We start from the raw sequence: 17,973 nt of genomic DNA on the forward strand, positions 1-17,973 counted from the left end.
ACGACAAAAGGACAAGAAGAAGAGAAGCAGACACGGTAACAGAAAAGGGTAATTCCCTCTGTGGCATTTCTGGTTGGATAGCAGAAATAAGATTTACCTAAGGTCTGTCCGTCTGTCTTTCCATTGACATTCCATTTAAGCATGCTGGACGTCTGTGGGACCTAAGTTGCAGTTAGAATTTGTTCAGGTGCTGGGACATATTATTGCAAATTAGGCGAGAAACTAGATTTTGCCTGTGGGCCAGCAGTTGCTCATCACAGTTCTAAGTTGCCTGTCTAGAGCTGTAGTATAGAGATGAGTGACCATAATGACAGACTACGAGTGCTCCTCTACAGCACAGCTTTCATTAACACGCTGCCATCTTGATCCATCTCAGTTGTTCCACATGACACATCAGGGTACTTACAGGGTGTTGCTAGCTGGCTAACACTGCCTCCATCCTCTCTATCCATCTGTTGACAGCCATGGCAGCCAGATATATAAAAACTGACATAATGACAGGCCAACAGAAATGGAAAACAGATTAATCAAATGCATATAATCTGTATAGGGATCTATGAGCTGTGACAAGTGTTGAGTTTGTGACTCCCATATGATTTAAATGGTAGGATGGGTTAGGGGTATGCACCTGTGATAAGGGACCATCCTGTATAAATCTATTTCTTCAAGGTCTAGATCCTTTATGTCTGAATTTCATTGGTGTGTTTTGGGTCCATTTTACACTGACAAGCATGTACAAAACTACATTTGTTTGTTTTGGGCAGGTCAGAACAGTATTATTCCGCCTTCGAAGAAGAAATTGTCTGTAATCTTTTGTCTTGAACTCTTGGTCTAACCCTAACCCTTCAAATGGACAGAGGTTCTCATGGTTTCTATGATCCACACATTTTGAATAGGGGGTGCACGATAATTATCGGGCCGATAACAGGAAATGATTAAGCCATTCCGATAAGTCCGATATCATGATGAATAGCCCCGATAACATATATAATTTTGTCAGCACAGCAGTGCCCCGCTCTCACTATGAGACCTGAATGGCCTGCAGTGAATGCTGCGTTCACGTGACGTTGGCCATTGATATCCACAGTATTTTTCCACACGTTACACATAAACAATAGAAACATGAACTTAAAAAGGCTGAAAGAATGACTAGCAAATGTGGGAACAGGGAATTTCCGTCACGCCGTGAATGCAGCACAGCGTGCTTACGTTTGAAAACAGACAACATGGCGTTGATTGTGTGGGAGTTGTTCAAAGTTTCTGAAGAAGACAGGTCATTTGTTATTTGTAACAAATGTTCCAAGCAAGTTCCACAAGGAGGTAAAAGAAGAAGGAGCTTCAATACGTCAAACCTGAAAAGTCACCTGAAACATAGCCATCGCTTCGACGGTGTCTCTCTCTCTCTCTCTCTCTCTCTCTCTCTCTCTCTCTCTCTCTCTCGATAAAACAATTGAACCTCATTTACTTTAGTGAATGCAACCGTAAGCCAAAATCATTTAAACTTAATTTTTTTGTTACTATGGAATCCACTTTTTCAGTTTGTTTACACAGTCAAGTCTAACTTGTGTCAGTGCATTATGCACATGTTATTTATTGTTATTGAGGAATGCACTTTTTCAGTTTGTGTTTACATAGAATTGTTTGAATCTAACTTGTGTCAGTGCATCAATTTTCTATATATATTTATTTTTTTGAACTTCTGTAATGCACTTTTTCAGTTTGTAATCCCAATGCATGTATTTGCATCAGTTCAAGGGGCCTTTGTCTTTTTTTGAGAGGCTTGCCAATAGTTTTTCATTGGAAAAAATAAATGTCTCCATTTAAAGAGTCATAAGTGTTTTTGGGTTTGTTCATTGTATTAATGTCATGATCTTAGGTCATGATCATATATATATGTATATGTGTGTGTGTTATCGGGTACCGGTATCAGCCTTTAGGAGCTGAAAGTTATCTGTATCGGTTTAAAAAAAAAAGTTATCGTGCATCCCTAATTTTGAAAGACCTTTTTTTAAAATCCTATTGCAACTGTTGACTTCTTGAGCTGACCTCAATCATCCTCTCATCATGTCCTTCTCCGTCTCCTTCTGTTCCTAGTAGCCTTTATTTGGTGTATTTAATAGATGAATTAGATAGTCAGATAGTCCTGTTCCTTGTCCATGACCACCAGAGAAGTTCAATAAAGCCTAAGTCACCAATAGAAATGTTGGTACGTTTTAATGGGGGAAATACAACCAGACAGGGATGCACAATAACAACCTTAGTTTATTTCTTGGAGGACAGTGTGAACACTAAACACATTAGGTGCAAAGTCCTACAGTAGATCTTTTTCTGCTGTGACACAGCACATTGTGTCCCATAATATTGTTTAATAGATCTGTGTCCACTGTGGACACATTTCCTGTGGGTATGGAAATAGTCAAATTTATAGATTCTGACACAATTTTTGGTTCCAGCCTAGAAATGCTCCCAGAGTAATTTCTCAGACACCCATATTATTTAAACCCTGGTGTGTTTTTCACCCTCACCTCGGCATGTAAAGCTGCACAGCCACATGATGAAATGCTAGTAGAGAACTAAAAATTAAGCCGTATCTCGTATTTTGATAATCTCTTTCCCCAGCCCAGGAAGCCCCATAAGATAAGAAAAATTGAAAGGTGCACCTCAGGGCTCAGAAGGAGCTTAACACAGCTCTCTGGAAAGTTCTCCTAACTCACTGAAAGGTAACACATCAGCTGTATGAGTCACAGGTGTGTTACCAGTGCCTATTCTCATGAAAACACTTATGACCTCAGCCTTAAGTACATCCAATTGGCCATCCTGTCATGTAAATTTAAGTGGGACTCTCAGTTGGAATTGTGTGCAGTCTATAGCTGAGTGACTACGGACATCAAGGCTATTACAGATACGACCATTACAGATATATGAATAGTTGTGATGACAATGAGTGGGCCTGAGAAGGGAAATTGGATATTTAATGAAGAGATTTCCACCTATGATCATCGTTGTCTCTTTCCATCTCCGCCCTTCTTTTATCTCTTCTTTCCTTCTCCACCATTTGCTCCCACTCCTTCGCTCTGCTTTGCTTTTTCCTTTCCTATACATCCTTTTATCTTTTCCCTTCTCACTTTGCTCGCCCCATCTTCCTTGCCATCTTCCCTCTCTCTCTGAGCCCTAAGTAGCCACAAATGGTCCCTAATAGCCTCCAATGGAGATGAATTGATCGTTGTGTGAACCGAATCGATAGGAGATTGCTTTTTGCTGTACACAGTGGGATACGGTGCAGGCAGGCGGTCTTAATTAAGTTAACAGTAAACCACGATTGCTTCGGAGTTTTATTAGGAGAATAAAGTTTACGATGAATACAGAGACAGAAAGAAAATTATGCTTTCAGAATGAGAGTAAAAAAAAAGGACATATATTTACCTCGATGTGTGTCTGATTTGTTGCTACTCGGTCGTGATGCTCCCTGTCTGACTCATAAAGTGTTTGTTGGACATTTTCTCACTTCCTCTGCCTGTTTTTTTTTCTTCCTCCACTCCACCCCTGCAGCTTTCCATACCTCCGCTCATCCACCATCTCCTTCTCCAGCTTCTTCTCACTCTCTATCTCACCCTACCCGTCTGACCTCATCTCCCTCTCTCCGTCCCTCTCCCTTCCCCTCCCTCTCTGTCGTCTATAATGGGATGAGCAGCAGAATTTGATCAGCAGTTTTTTAAAGGTCACAGAACCAAGCGAAAACTCTCAGCCAAAGCACAGAGGGAGCGAGGGAGGGAAGGATGAGATTGAGAAAGGGACGATGCAAGCGGAGAGAGAGATAACAGGCCCAGCAGAGTGAAGGGTGTAGGGAGGGGAAGGAAGGAGAGCTGGAGAAGGAAACGCTGCATGAAGAGAAGACGGAAGGTGGAGAAAGTAGCGCAGTAACAGAGGAAAGAGATGGAGCAATGGAGGGAAAAGAGGGAGGAGGCAGATGAGGTAATTTGTTGTTTTATGACACATCCAATCTGGTAGCAGATGAATGCATATTAAATATGTAGAAGAGGAGAAGACAGGGAAGGGGGAGGGGGGGTAGGAAAGAAGTAGGGAGGAAATGAGAAGATGAGAGAAGATTAACTGAGAGAAGAAAGAGTGGGCAAGAGAGGGAAGAAGGTAAGGATGGAGGAACTGAGAAACAGAAGATGAGAGATGTTCATTTCTCTTTCTTCAGTAATGCTGGATCTTAATCACCTCTCCATCTTTTCGGGCCCTCTCATCATATCTCTTGGCCTGTCTCTCTGTCCCTCAACATCTTATTCTTTCTCCTCTCTTCCCTTTTCTTCTTTTTAAGATAAAAGACACTTTTATCGCTCTGCAGTGTCTCATAATGGTCACACAGTGCAGCTGTCTCCCTGTCTGGAGCAATAATAATTCTTTGATATCATTCTATCATTCATTATCAAATAGACCAAAATCTCTCCCTGCTTTCTCCTGCGCCTCTCTCTACTCTCTCTTTCATCACCCGCAATCTATTCCCCAAGTGTTTGAGTGTGAGTGTCTTTCTCAATCACTTTAACTTCATGTCTGTGCGCTGGGTGAAACACAAACACACACAGGTATTTTTTTGTTTTAAATCCTTCATCTACCTCCCTGAATGACCAATATCTGTCTGTTTTTACATGTTTAACCTTGCTTTTCATTTCCAACTTTCATTTATTTATCCAAAAAGATCTTACCACCCAGACAGGGAGGCATCAGGCGAAATAGGACACGTTTCACTTTTTAAAGACTTATTTAAAATCTTTGCAGTGAATTATACCAAAACTAGGGCTGGAAATCCGAAGGAAAGAAATTAACTGTGAGACCAATATTGGGATTTTAATTGTCATCATTTTTTAATTATTTAACTCCAGCTCTGCTATGTTTGCACCAGTCATGATTGCACGTGTATCTTGTTTCTACATGAACCGTATCAGATAAGATAATGTAAAATAATGCAGTTGCTTGTTTTTGAGATCCTTCCAGGGTTCAAACCAGTCTGAGAAACGGAAACTAAACTCGCATTTATTTAGGGATACACAATTAATTGAAATATTATCAAACTGCAATATGCCCAAGTGCAATATGCAAATCGTAGAAGCTGCAGTTTTTTGATAAAGGTAAAATGTGTGACAAAACAGCATTATAATGCAGTACTGTAATACTGCAGAGATGCCCTGGACTACGCATCTTGTTTTCCAGATTTAGGAAAGGTTCAGACCCCCAAAAAACTTCACTTAATAATGTTTTTTCAGTGAAAATTTAATTTTTGTGTTACAAAAATGATCATTGCCACTAATCATGCATCATATCGCAATATCTATCAAAATAATCACATTTAATTTTAACAGTTTTATAAGACTAAATAATATTTTTAAATTATTATGACGTTCAAAAGTCGTGGTGTTGTTGGTAACAGCTATGTACACTTGTGGTAACAATGACAAACTGCTGGTGTGTAGCTGTTTGAACTGACATTAACATTAGCTTTATAAATTGACAGGACAAGCTGCTGGAGCTCCTGGTTCAGGGCCTTTAAGTTGATAGGCTTAAAACGACGACATGATAAAAGTTTAAGCATGTCAGGATATCGTCCATTGTCTGTTTTTTTCAAACATCATGTAAGACTACAGCATTCAGAGAGCTTGTTAACCAGACAGCAGTGGAGAGTTTCAATTTCATTGTTTGGCCAACTCACAGAATCAACCTTAATTAGTGACAGCTTGATAAATATGCTGTTGACTGTCAGAATACTGCCAACTAAACCTTTCAACTCCTACAGCTTGTTAAAACGACATTGGTTATGTAAATAAAATCACAGCTCTCTGGTTTAGAAAATTACACTCTTTCAAATCACAAGTTTGGTATAAAAGTGGTCGTTAAGCCCTGGCCCCGAACCCATAGCAACCAGCAGATCATTGCTATTTGATTCCGTGACAGTTGGTTTAAATGAAGCACATATTTTTTTACATTTTAACTGATTTGGGCCGTATTATATTGGTGAGGAGAATGTCAGACAGTGACAACAGGACGGTGATGGATGCAGGCTCTCAGCTATCGCCTACATTTGGGAAACTGCTAACAAGAGCACGAGCATCAGTCTATGCTAACAAAACAGTAGGTGGAATAAACATTCTTGTTCCCTGAGGGATTTTGTGTTGGCATTAGACAGATTGACAGTAGGCTGCATATCAACTAGTTTCCCATGTTTTGTGAAGCACACACACACACACACAACACACACACACACACACACACACACACACACACACACACACACACACAGATACATAGTGTCCTGAACAGTACATGTATTCATAGACACATTAAATATATTCCTAGCAGACTTGTATACGTCGCTCTATAGATAGTTATGTGCAGCGACTGCAGAGCCATATCAGCTTTATGAGAGGACAAAGCTTCAATCAACTCCTAATAATTGTCTCGGCAGAATCAATACAGTTTAACTGTGCTTTTTCCACAGGTGGATGTACAGTATATGCCTAGATAAACAAGCTGAATGTGAACATGACCCTGCCCTTTTGCTTTAAGCAGGAGAACTGAAATGAACATCTCTGTCAGCAGCATCAAAGCCTGTCGCAGCAGATCCCAAAGGACCCTGCTAGCCAGCTTGAAGCTCCACCTGTACAGCGCCAAAGCTTTCATCAGCTGCACATATCACAAAACTGCCATATCTGCTAACATAGCTGCTGCTAGCGACTATGCTGTCTGCAGCTCTCCATCTCCTGCCCTCCCCAGAGTCATAGTTGTTGAAAGGCCGAGCGACTTCACACCTTATCTGAAGCTGCTGTCATTTGACGCATGCAAAGGATGCTGGGATTATGGCAGTGGGTGCTATATGCATGCTTTGTCTTTTGTCTGTCGGGAGAACTCAGCGACTTAATTACAAAGAGGGATGTACTGAGGCAGCTGAAGTTCGTTGTATTGCAGCTGAGCCATGTAATGAGACTTTCACATCAAAAGATGAGTGCGGTGCAAACGAACAGATGGTCTGGTTTTGAATATTGCTCTTTATAGGCTTCCATATTACCCAGGTTAGAACAATAAACACCAGCAAAGAAAGATTATTTTTTGCTGACTGACCCTTAAGGAGCAAGGAGCAAGAGAAATCGATATGGTTGTTGCCTATAGTGTAAAAACAAATTCTTTATCCCTCCTATCACATTTTTTCTCCACCACTTGTGTTTGTGTGTGATTTACTGTGTGTTTTTTGGGGAGTGTGTTTGCGTCCCAGCTGGAGTGAAGACTGTTTATATTATTGGTGATGAAAGAGGGGCCCCCAGGGGCCTCAGTAATGGGCTGGGAGGCCTCTGACTTCTTATAATGGCCTCTGTATGTGTGTGTGTATGTGTTTGTGAGAAAGGCACAATTGCAGCACTATATAATTGTCAATGAGAGGACACACTTTTACAGAATAAAATGAAGCCGATACACAAAGAAACACAGAGACAGAGAGATGGAGCCTGTCCCGCACATAAAGGCACCAACACAAAGACACACAATGTCTCTCTCTCTCTCTCTCTCTCTCTCTCTCTCTCTCTCTCTCTCTCTCTCTCTCTCTTTCTCTCTCTCACTCACACACACACACACTCACACATTGTGGTGCCAGCTGAGCCCAATGTGTCCAATAACAGCAGGTGCTGTCAAGTGCAAGCACAGCAGACCTGCCCTGACATGGTAACACACACACACACACACACACACACACACACACACACACACACACGGATGGATGCACATATGTCAGCACACAACACACTCATTCATACACCTTCCACTTTGTGTAACACTCACATCCAATAAGCATTCTCATAGTTAAAACTAATGTCGGATAGGTGTAGTTTGTACAAGGTTATAGTTAATGCGTGTGTTATACTGTGTGTGTGTGTGTGTGTGTGTGTGTGTGTGTGTGTGTGTGTGTGTGTGTGTGTGTGTGTGTGCTGTGTGTGAATACCTGCTATTTGGCTGTGAAAGGCTGTAGTGTTGCCATATGGTCTCACATTAGGGCACTCTAAACTCAGCCATCCAGAAATGTGTGTGTGTGTGTGTGTGTGTGTGTGTGTGTGTGTGTGTGTGTGTGTGTGAAGAGAGTGTGGATGGAAAATAAAGTTGTTTACTTGATATGTATGTTGGGGTTTAAATACTTCTAGTTGATAGTGTATAACAGTAAATATCCGTCTATTTGGGGGCTAAATTAAGCTAATAATGGTGTCTCTTTCATTCTTTCTTTCTTTCTGTCTTTTCTTAATGCACCACTTCCTTTGTCTCCTCTTCCTCTTCCTCCTCTTCTCTCTCTATCTCTCTCTGTCTCTCTCTGTGTCCCTCTCCCTGTGAATGTGTGTGTGTTAATATATTTAGCAGTGCCATATCGTACGCTGTGCTGACTTCATTAACTATCTCAGCATGAGGCTCCAGTGAGTGAATGATAATAAACCTACACACACACACACACACACACACACACACACACACACACACACACACACAGGCCTGGGAGCCTAACAGTAAAGCATAGATAACTGATTACAGTTTATTCCGTTATGATGAAAGCACTAATTGTAAATACATCCTCTTTAACCCTACTGACCTTTGAGCAAGTCCATCATTAAGGAATGGCTCGACCGTCATTTAAATTCTAATCAGGATCAAGTTTGTGAATATCCCAAATAGGCTGAGTATGAGGTTAAAATGGTACTCAAGATATCTGGAGTTTGGGGTTGTCTTCAGCTAAAGAGATTCCAGTCGTTGCACACTAGTGCTTAATATACAAGCTCTCTATATTAATGTGAGTTTATAGTGAGTATACATTTCCAATAATGAGTAATGGCTGATTCCCCTTAAAAAAACTATTACAATTACCAAATTTGTAGAAAACACCACTTGCTGTTTATTTGTTGTTTCTAGCCACTAATCTCCTCTCCTTTTCCTCCCCCTCTTCCTCCTCCTCCTCTCAGGTCAGTGTGTTGGAGCGTCAGGTGATAGATTTTCTGGGCTACCAGTGGGCTCCCATCCTGACCAACTTCCTCCACATCATCGTCGTCATCCTGGGCCTTTTTGGCACGATTCAGTTCAGGCCGAGATATGTCACCGGGGTGGGTTTTACACACTCACACACACACACACACACACACACACACACACACACACACACACACACACACACACACACACACACACACACACACACACACACACACACACACACACACTCACTTGTTGGAAACAGCCATGTTACATATGCTTGCCCTAGATTTAGTAACAGCCTCTCATTAGCCAATACTCAGCACTCTCTACATTAAATAATGAGGACTGAATAATATTGGAATGTGTCTTTCAGGGTTTTCTGCCTCACTGGAAGTTGTTTTTGTCACATCATTAACAGAAATAGAATATTACACTCATGTAAAGGTATTGTTACTTAAATAACATTTTACTCAAAGTCAGTTAAAGTGTATATATTTTGGAAATTATAGTGGGGGGAACACATATATAACAAGAAATATGGAGAGTGGTGGATCCAAGATTTAAGGAAGGCAATGTATGTAGTAAATAAAAGGTTAGGACAGTGATGTGGAGTGGGAGTAGGAATAATTTGCCAAGTGGAATTATTTGTTTCTCTTTTCTGTCTCTGGCAGCGCTGTCGATAAAATAATTTATGTTTCAGAAAACTTCCAGAAGTTCCCACGGCATCTGCAGGCCTCTATACAGTCCTCCCACACATTATATAAACCCCACGGCCTTTCTCAAAGACCTGCATGTACACACACACATAGAAAATTAAGTGAGAATATTCAGATAATGTAAGTTTGATCTAAGCGTATCAATTCGGCCCTACCTCCTTCTTTCATTCATCCTTTCCTTGCTTATAACTTAACGCACATACACACACTTGTTGTCTATTTTCTCTCCTTGTCTGGTTTGATTCAGGTGATTGGTTGCACTCTCCGCCGTTGTTTTAGCGCCTCTGCATCTTAACAACATCAAAAGTGAAGCCCCCCTCTGTCTTTTCTCTCCATCTCACTTGCTCTGAATGCAAGACATGAACATGCTTTTTTAATTCTCCAACAAAGGCCTGTCAGATCTTGCCTGCCTCTCACTTTCTTCTCCCTCCCCCCCGTCTCTCTCTCTCTGCAGTACGCAGCCTGGCTGGTCGTGTGGATGACCTGGAATGTTTTCATCATCTGTTTTTACCTGGAGGTTGGAGATCTGTCCAGAGTAAGAAAACATTTTCTTGGACTATTTCTGCGCCCTTGTCAAGTCGTCTACGGTACATGTCCATAGTAACAACCAATGATACTAAGACTGCAGTATTACAGCATTGTTGCATGCAGGATTTCTAAAGTTAGCATGGATCTCTAAGGTGTCTAAGTCTCTCCTATCAAAATTCAGATGCAAGAATAACGCTGGCAGTTTTCTATATTTTTCTTACAGTTAATTGATCCTACTGACCAGCATTGTCTGTGTAGTGTAAGCCTGCGCCAGAGACCCTCATTGTGGTCCAAAACTTCATTAAAACTGGGCAGCATGTGGCTCTATTTCAATGAATATGGGCACTGTAGTTTATTTTGAATCTATCCACATATACCCACCTGCTGCCATTAATACTCACTAGTGTGCTCAATGTGTATTATTCCACAAAATAGTCCCAAAAAATGTGCCTATACTAAAAACTACAGTACCCAGCTGTTTTAGTCTTTTTTTAATGTAAAACTATATTTTCGTGACACACTTCAGTAAGAGCCAGTAGGTGTTGGGTTGAAAGCATAAACTAAAGACACCCCCATGGATGATTCCCCTGAAAGATCCAACAGAGAGACTAAAGTTGTATCTTCTTACCTATAAAGAGCTCTCCGAAACTAGACTTTTGTCTTTTTGATATGCTCCCTGCAAGCCAGCGTCTGCACTCGGCAAAGAAGTGCTCTGCGATCGCTTGTGGAAGGTGTGTTTGTGTAGCTCACAAACATCCTGTTCGATAAAAGACTGCAGAACGATCTCTGTACTTTGACCGCAAGTGTTGAAATCGTCTTTCTTCCTGTCTCTTCTGACAGGAAGGGTCACATAATCTCAGTGCAATTTTAGTGTAAATTCAGCTGCCTTAATCACGGGGTGCAAGACCCTGTCAGTGCGGTGACTACTCCCACAGGCTGCTTACTGACACAGGTACACCTGAGAGGAGAAGAGATCAGGTATGCACCTTGGAGAGATGGATTTATGTCTCTGTAACATCTGGCTAAAACATCCTGAGGTGATTTATGCAATTGTTTTTTTAACTATCTGATCAGATCTGATTCACCTGTGTCACATTAAGTGATAGTGTCAAGTGTAAATGGGGTATAACTCTCATGAAATGATTAGCAAGGATGTTTTATGTACTGTTTGTATGTTGTATGTATAATAAAAGTATGTCTGTTCTTTACATTGCTAGTGCACACTGATGAGACATGGGTTGAGGTTGTTCAAGGCAAACTTAGCAAAAATGTAGCCACAAAATGAGTCTATTTTAAATACAGATTATCAACTTGGACAATTAATTAGGGCCAATCAGTGCTTCCATAAACAGAAGAAATCAGTTGATGGGGAGTGCTGATTATGGCTGATTACACTCTGTGGTGTGGTGTTGAAAAAAATCTAGTTTTCCCACCACAATTTGCTCCAAATTACTTGTTCTATTGGACAGTTATGTAACAGGTCTGCTACCAGTTTAATAAATTGCACAAATTTGCAGTTACAGCAGCACACATCATCTATCCTAATCCTCATCTTATTGGTATTTCAAGCTTTTCGATCATAATTACTGTTAGTTTGAACTGAAGCGTAATGGCTGCATATTCTTCTGCTAGTTTTCCTGTTCCCTCTGGTACTCACTCACTGTTCGATACACTTATCCCCAGTCTGTCGGCTCTTCCCACACACACACACACACACACACACACACACACACACACACACACACACACACACTCTGTGTGCCTTGTTAAGTTTTGCTGCCATCCAAACTATGGATAGAAGTTTAACAGTGAGTCAACAGTTGTAAAAAGCTCCCCACCTTCTGTCTGGAAAAACCTGCAGCTTCATTGATCCCTGATTTTAATGATACTTAAACCTCTCACTGTCCCTGAGGCCTAGTTTCTAACAGTTACAACAACCACTGCTGCCGGAAGGACAGGAGGAACTGCTGTTTGTTTTTATCACAGTGGAAATACAAGCCTGTCTGCCATTTTGGGAGGATAGAGTGCAAGTTAGAAACATCTGGAAAAGCTGCATAATAATGGTTCAAAGGTTAATTAAGTAGAATAGAATTAATTATATCATCACATTTATAATTTATATTCTATTATAAAATTATATGAGTCTAGTATTTGTCTTCATTTTAGTAGAACGAAAGGTCTTTATGAAAAGGCTTCAGCTCCCCTGACTGAAATCGTCACATCTGGATTCTAACGAGGGTGAGGCAGATAGTTAATTAGGGACACCTTTATCAATTACCTGCTGACCAATCAGAGAGAAGCATAGTCGTACCAGACGCTGAACAGCTTGTTTTTATGACCAGAACAGTTTGCGGGCGCCTCACTGAAGGGCATATCAACCTTGACCCAGTTATTGAAGGAGAGGGCAGCTGCCCCCCCCCCTTTCACCAGCTGTTGTATGAGATACGAATCCATCACCTACCGTTCCAGGGCTTGTTTACTGACCTGAGGGCTATTATTACACTGGACCACATGTAAAACAAATATTGCTATGTCTGTGCTACTAAGTTCAGAACAAAGAATCTCCCAAAAAAAGATGATGAAACCAGATTTACGTTCTGCTGGGAGGACTGCACAATGTTAAACAAAACATGCTGCTTCTATGAATCATCCTGCTACTGCAGTGTTAATGTGTCAACAAAATCTAGGATGAAAAATATTCTTTGACAACCATTTTTTACAATGAAATTGAGACGAGAGACTATATGAAATTCATTAAATTTTTTGTCAACAAATAGAAATTAAACAATAATGTGGCAGACAGACAAAGAAAGAAATGAACAAATTAGTTTTAATGTGAAGGTTGTATTCAATGGTCTGTGGAATCAGACATTATGCTCCCGACTAATTAAACAGAATCCCCCATCGCCCAAATATGTCTCCTCTTCAAAGGTTGATTAGCTGCTTGACCTGTTGCGCTAATAAGCAGCATCTCAGGAAGGTTATGTTCAGTAACATTACCGATTCTTGGAAGAAGAAAAATGTAACACAATTACAAGCGTCTGCCATCCCTCTAAAAATAAGACAAGGGGAGACAACAACAAAAAAACAGCTGGAAAAAACATGAAAACTGGCAGTCCTGCATGCTAATGTTAATTTAAAAAGACATTTTTACATTAAGGACTGAGCATGTGGACGTTAAGTTGTAATGTGTATTTCCGTCTGGCTGTTTGGGAATGGAATATGACTGCTGATTCTGATAGACAAGAACAATACCTGCAACCACTAAGATGCGACAAGCCTCTTAATTCTATTCTATTCTTACTAATAAAAAAATCTAAGTTAGACTTAGATGTCTTTACTTTTTGTTGAATGAAATGTGACTAAAATACATTTTCATGAAAATTAAATGTCAAAATGAACACTTACATGAACTTAATTGACAGCAGGTTTAGTCAAATAGGTTAAAAGTTTAAATGCAATGTCACTGCAGCGCATAAAAAATACTGTAGACATTATAGGTTTAAATTTGGGTCACATAAGATCAACCACACAAGCAAAATGAGTATATACCATAGTGACACGTGAGAGGGGTAGTGATGCTCTGTGCCTGAAGAATACTGTGATGTAAATGAAAATCTCTTAATCTCCCTCTTAGTTGCTTTCCGATGCCGATTCCCTCTTTCTTGGTCTCTCTTTCTCCCTCCTCCTGTGCCTCGCTCTCTTCATCTCCATGTAATTCATGCCTCCTCTCCCTCTGCTCACCCTATAATCAAGTCTTTTTCATGTTGTTTTGCAAAGTGCCATGTGAATCTGTCCCGTGCTCCTCTACCATTTTGCTCTCCTTCACCTTCTCGCCTCCCTTTCATTCACTCTCTTCCTGTATATTTCCAATGTCAAGACTTGAGGAAATGTGTCCCTGTCAAGAAAGCACTTCTATTTGTGGTCAATAGCAATTCACAGTGCACGGCTTTATGTATTGGCCGGTACTGAGTGCCAATTTAATACATTACTTTATACACTCGGGCCATTACTTTGGGGTCACAGGACAAAAGTGATTGCGACAGACTCCATTTTTCTTCATTACAAAGATCTGACATCTTTCTGTGTATGAAAGAGGCAGAGATCAGCCTCCGCTTGGATTTATTCCATGTTATCAGTGACTCTTGGATTTGAGCTCTAGCTTTGATGTAATTTTCCAATGTTTTAACCATGAATAGACCTGATATGCATCCCCAGTGCCAGCAATGTACGTTTATTAAAACACGGAATAGACTGTCAGGGAGGTAAGTGAATACTTAGAGACTGGGCTTCCCATTCTAAATGAATGAAACTGATTTACATACATTTGGATGTTGTATTAAATAACAGAAAATAGTGCATACAAAGACAACAAATCAATCCGACGCCTTTCATGACAGGTTTGTTGTGAAATGTGTCAGTTTAAGGGTGCAGAACACTCCTCACAGACTGTTTGATGTTCAGCAGGTGAACTGCAAATATTCCCGAGGTGTTATAGTGCGGGAAAGTCAGAAAGATTAGGGCTGAAAGGTATGAAATTTGCCAAACAGTTATGACATTTCTTCTTGATAAGGAAAGTAAACCCCAGACAGTGAGTGGAAAGGTGGGAGAGACAGCGAGGAGGGGAAATGCGTCAGAGTTTGTCAGCTCAGTTTGAAGTCCTGAAGTCAGGCGGCCAGATGGACAGACATTGAAGGAACAGACAGATTGTCATCATGGAGATAATGGTAGTGGCTTGGATGAGACATCATTAGCGTCACAGGACATTGTGAGGAGCACATTGCATGTCAGTGTTGAGTCACTGACATTGTCCCACACATACAGTAGGGATGTAACTCAAAGTTGGATGTAACTCACTTTTTTTATTCATCAATTATTTTGAGCTTGACAGTTTGCGCTTGACATTGAAAACAGATGACAAAACAATGTCAACTTGGAGCGCTCCCGGTAGCTCACTTGATAGAGCGCGTACCACGTGTAAAGGCTGAGTCCTTACCGCTGATGACATCATCAGGGTTATTTTTTCAAACTTTGGAAACGTCCCTACATGACCACTGATTACTTTTAAAAACTGTTTCCACAGGTTAAGTGGGAAGTAAAGCGAACTTCAGGTGCCCTTTTTAACAATACACATATGAAAGGTGTAATTAAACTCATGAATGGTGGCGGCAGTATGTCAACAAACAGCAGCAATGACAGTAAATTCTGAAGAGAGGCTAGTCTATGATAGCCACATTGGAAGTTGTGAATGAAGATATTCTGGTGTCCGCCAGAGATGATCATCAATCATCTGCTGCCGACTGGATATATTATTTCCAGGTAAACACAAAATATGCAGGCAAGTATGTGAACAATTCCATGCATAACAGCTGCTCGTCTTGTCAGATGGCTGAACAGCATCCTTCCACACTTCCCCCCACGGCTTTCTGACGTGGCGCCATCCGTCCGTCAGTATCTGTGACTTTCTGGAACCCACAATCCCAAACTCGTGCCCACTTCATGCAGAGATTGGCCAGCTGTGTGGAGGTGTGAAACCAAGATTTGTTCTGTATTTTTTCATTCTCCACACAACTGCTTCCTTCATTTTATTTATTTTATTTGTTTGTATAAATGCTATGATATGAAGAAAAAAATGTGCAAATCCTTATTTCTAACATCTGTGAAGCTGTAACCAGCACACGTTTGGTATTAAGAGACTAAAATGGTTTATTAAATGAAAAAAAAGTACTCTGATAAATTGCTTTATCACCAGTCTTGTTACAACATATTTGCCTTCTCAACCGTTTGTGTTTGATGGAACTTTCTATCTAATGTGTATCTTTGCCTTCCATGAGGCCCCTGTAGAGCCCCAGAGGCAAGATACGGTGTATATCCTGTCTTGACAGTAATTTGAGTTTAAGCCTGAGATTCATACCATATATCAGTCTGTCACACTCCCATCCTCCCTGTCACTCGCTATTGCTATCTAATATAGCAGCAATGCCATAAAATTAATCTTTAAAAAGATTTCTGATGTGGCATTCCTGACAGATTTGGAGAGGAGCCTGTGGAGAGAGAACTGTCACCATGTTGCAAACACACACACACTCTCACACACACACATTCGCATATTCAACAAACTCTAACACACACACACACACACACACACACACACACACACACACACACAAATGCACTCTTAGACAGCTAACTGTCAGTAGTCCACTGTGTCATATAAAAGATGCAGCCACCCTCTGGGCGTCAGATGACACACAGATACAGACACATAGATACACACATCCACCACGCTCAGCTGTCAGTCATTTACTAAAGGGGGGGTGGGGTGCTGTGTGGGAGGGTTATCCCACATGCTTTTTTGCATACTGTATGTGTGAAAGAGTGTGTCTGTAAGTGTGCGTGTGTCTGTGTCTGTTTACTTTGCTTGTAGTCGGACAACCCGTCATTCATTAGAGGGACACACACTTGCATATTTGCACACACCGACTTTAAACAGTGCCATTTTGAATCCCATATCCATCCAGGCGTCCAATTTCAGTCCACAGACACACAATGGAGCGGCGAGAGAGGGAGGGGTGACCGCAGGGAAAGTGGTAAGATGAGAGATAAAAGAGAAAGATGGAGAGAAAAGAAAAGGGGGGAAAACAGAAACTAAAGAAGACTGAAAGATTGGGGGTAGAGAAGCGAGGCATCAGGGGCGGACAGAGACGGAGAGGTTCAGACAGGCGAAGGTATGATAGAAGAGGACGTGTGATGGGATGAGGCCACATGTGAATCAGTGTCCCTTTCAAGAGAGGGAAGCGAGAAGAGAGGGGAACAGGGGACAAGGGGGAAAAAGTAGAAGTAGAAACACAGAGAAAGTTAGAGCAACTAATCTCTTAGGAAGATAGGGCCGCTTATCTAACAGAAAAAAATCAAATGTGTGCCTTTCATATCAATTTCATATCAACATCAATAGCTGCTGCTGTCAGTGCAAGGCGAGCTTTTTACTGCAGGATAAATTATAGGAGAAATGTGACAGTAAATCAAATTGAAAACCACCCAATTCATCCCAGAAGAAAGTAAAAAACAGATTGCTGGGGCCAGTTTGAATGCTAATAGTCACTTAATTTTACTCCCCCCAGTATTCATTCTGCACCGCTGATTGAGACGATGAATGAGTGGATCCCACACATTTAATCATAGACGTTCTAGTTAAAACATCCACCCTGATTCACTGAGTTAATGCATCAACCCTGGCTCTGTTTGATCAATGGATGCATTTGTTGAAATCATGGCATGAAATTGCCTTTTTTCATCAACACGTCTCTAGTGGGACATTCCTACCAGCCAATTTTATCATTTGAGCCCTGAGCTATTATTACTGGTGATTTTATTTGATTATTCATTGTTACTGTATAGTTTCATGTGCAACGACAAGAGTTTGTTTTTACTTGTTAGAATAGAACAAGCTGATTGAACACAGATTGGCTGTATGCTGCAGTAGATAATGGATTTGATTGACTTGCCTGCCGCAGTCAAACTTGTTCCAGGGTTTGCAGGGTGGCTGGTGTTAATTTCAAGGCTTGATTGTAATGGATTTACCCTGGCTGTGTAAGCAGTAATGTTTGTTTTATTGTACAGGCTATAGGAAAATACAAAACTGCCCCCACTTGTATATTTCTTGAAGGTTTGGTTAAATTATCACCTTATAAAGTTCACAGAGCAACATTAGCATTCGCTCTGAGATGAGTTT

General features: G+C 40.9%; 1 protein-coding gene across 1 annotated transcript in view; it reads left to right on the plus strand.

Moving 5' to 3' along the window:
• The window catches only part of nkain2 (sodium/potassium transporting ATPase interacting 2), a 77,783-nt gene that overhangs the window by 29,932 nt on the left and 29,878 nt on the right, over positions 1 to 17,973 (plus strand). The window contains exons 2-3 of the mRNA XM_051408608.1: positions 8,988 to 9,125; positions 10,168 to 10,248. Coding sequence (XP_051264568.1) covers positions 8,988 to 9,125; positions 10,168 to 10,248 — 219 coding nt within the window. The remainder of the gene's footprint in view (positions 1 to 8,987; positions 9,126 to 10,167; positions 10,249 to 17,973) is intronic.

This window comes from Dicentrarchus labrax, unplaced genomic scaffold (assembly GCF_905237075.1).
Source record: "Dicentrarchus labrax unplaced genomic scaffold, dlabrax2021, whole genome shotgun sequence".
In the NCBI taxonomy this organism is placed as follows: Eukaryota; Metazoa; Chordata; class Actinopteri; family Moronidae; genus Dicentrarchus; species Dicentrarchus labrax.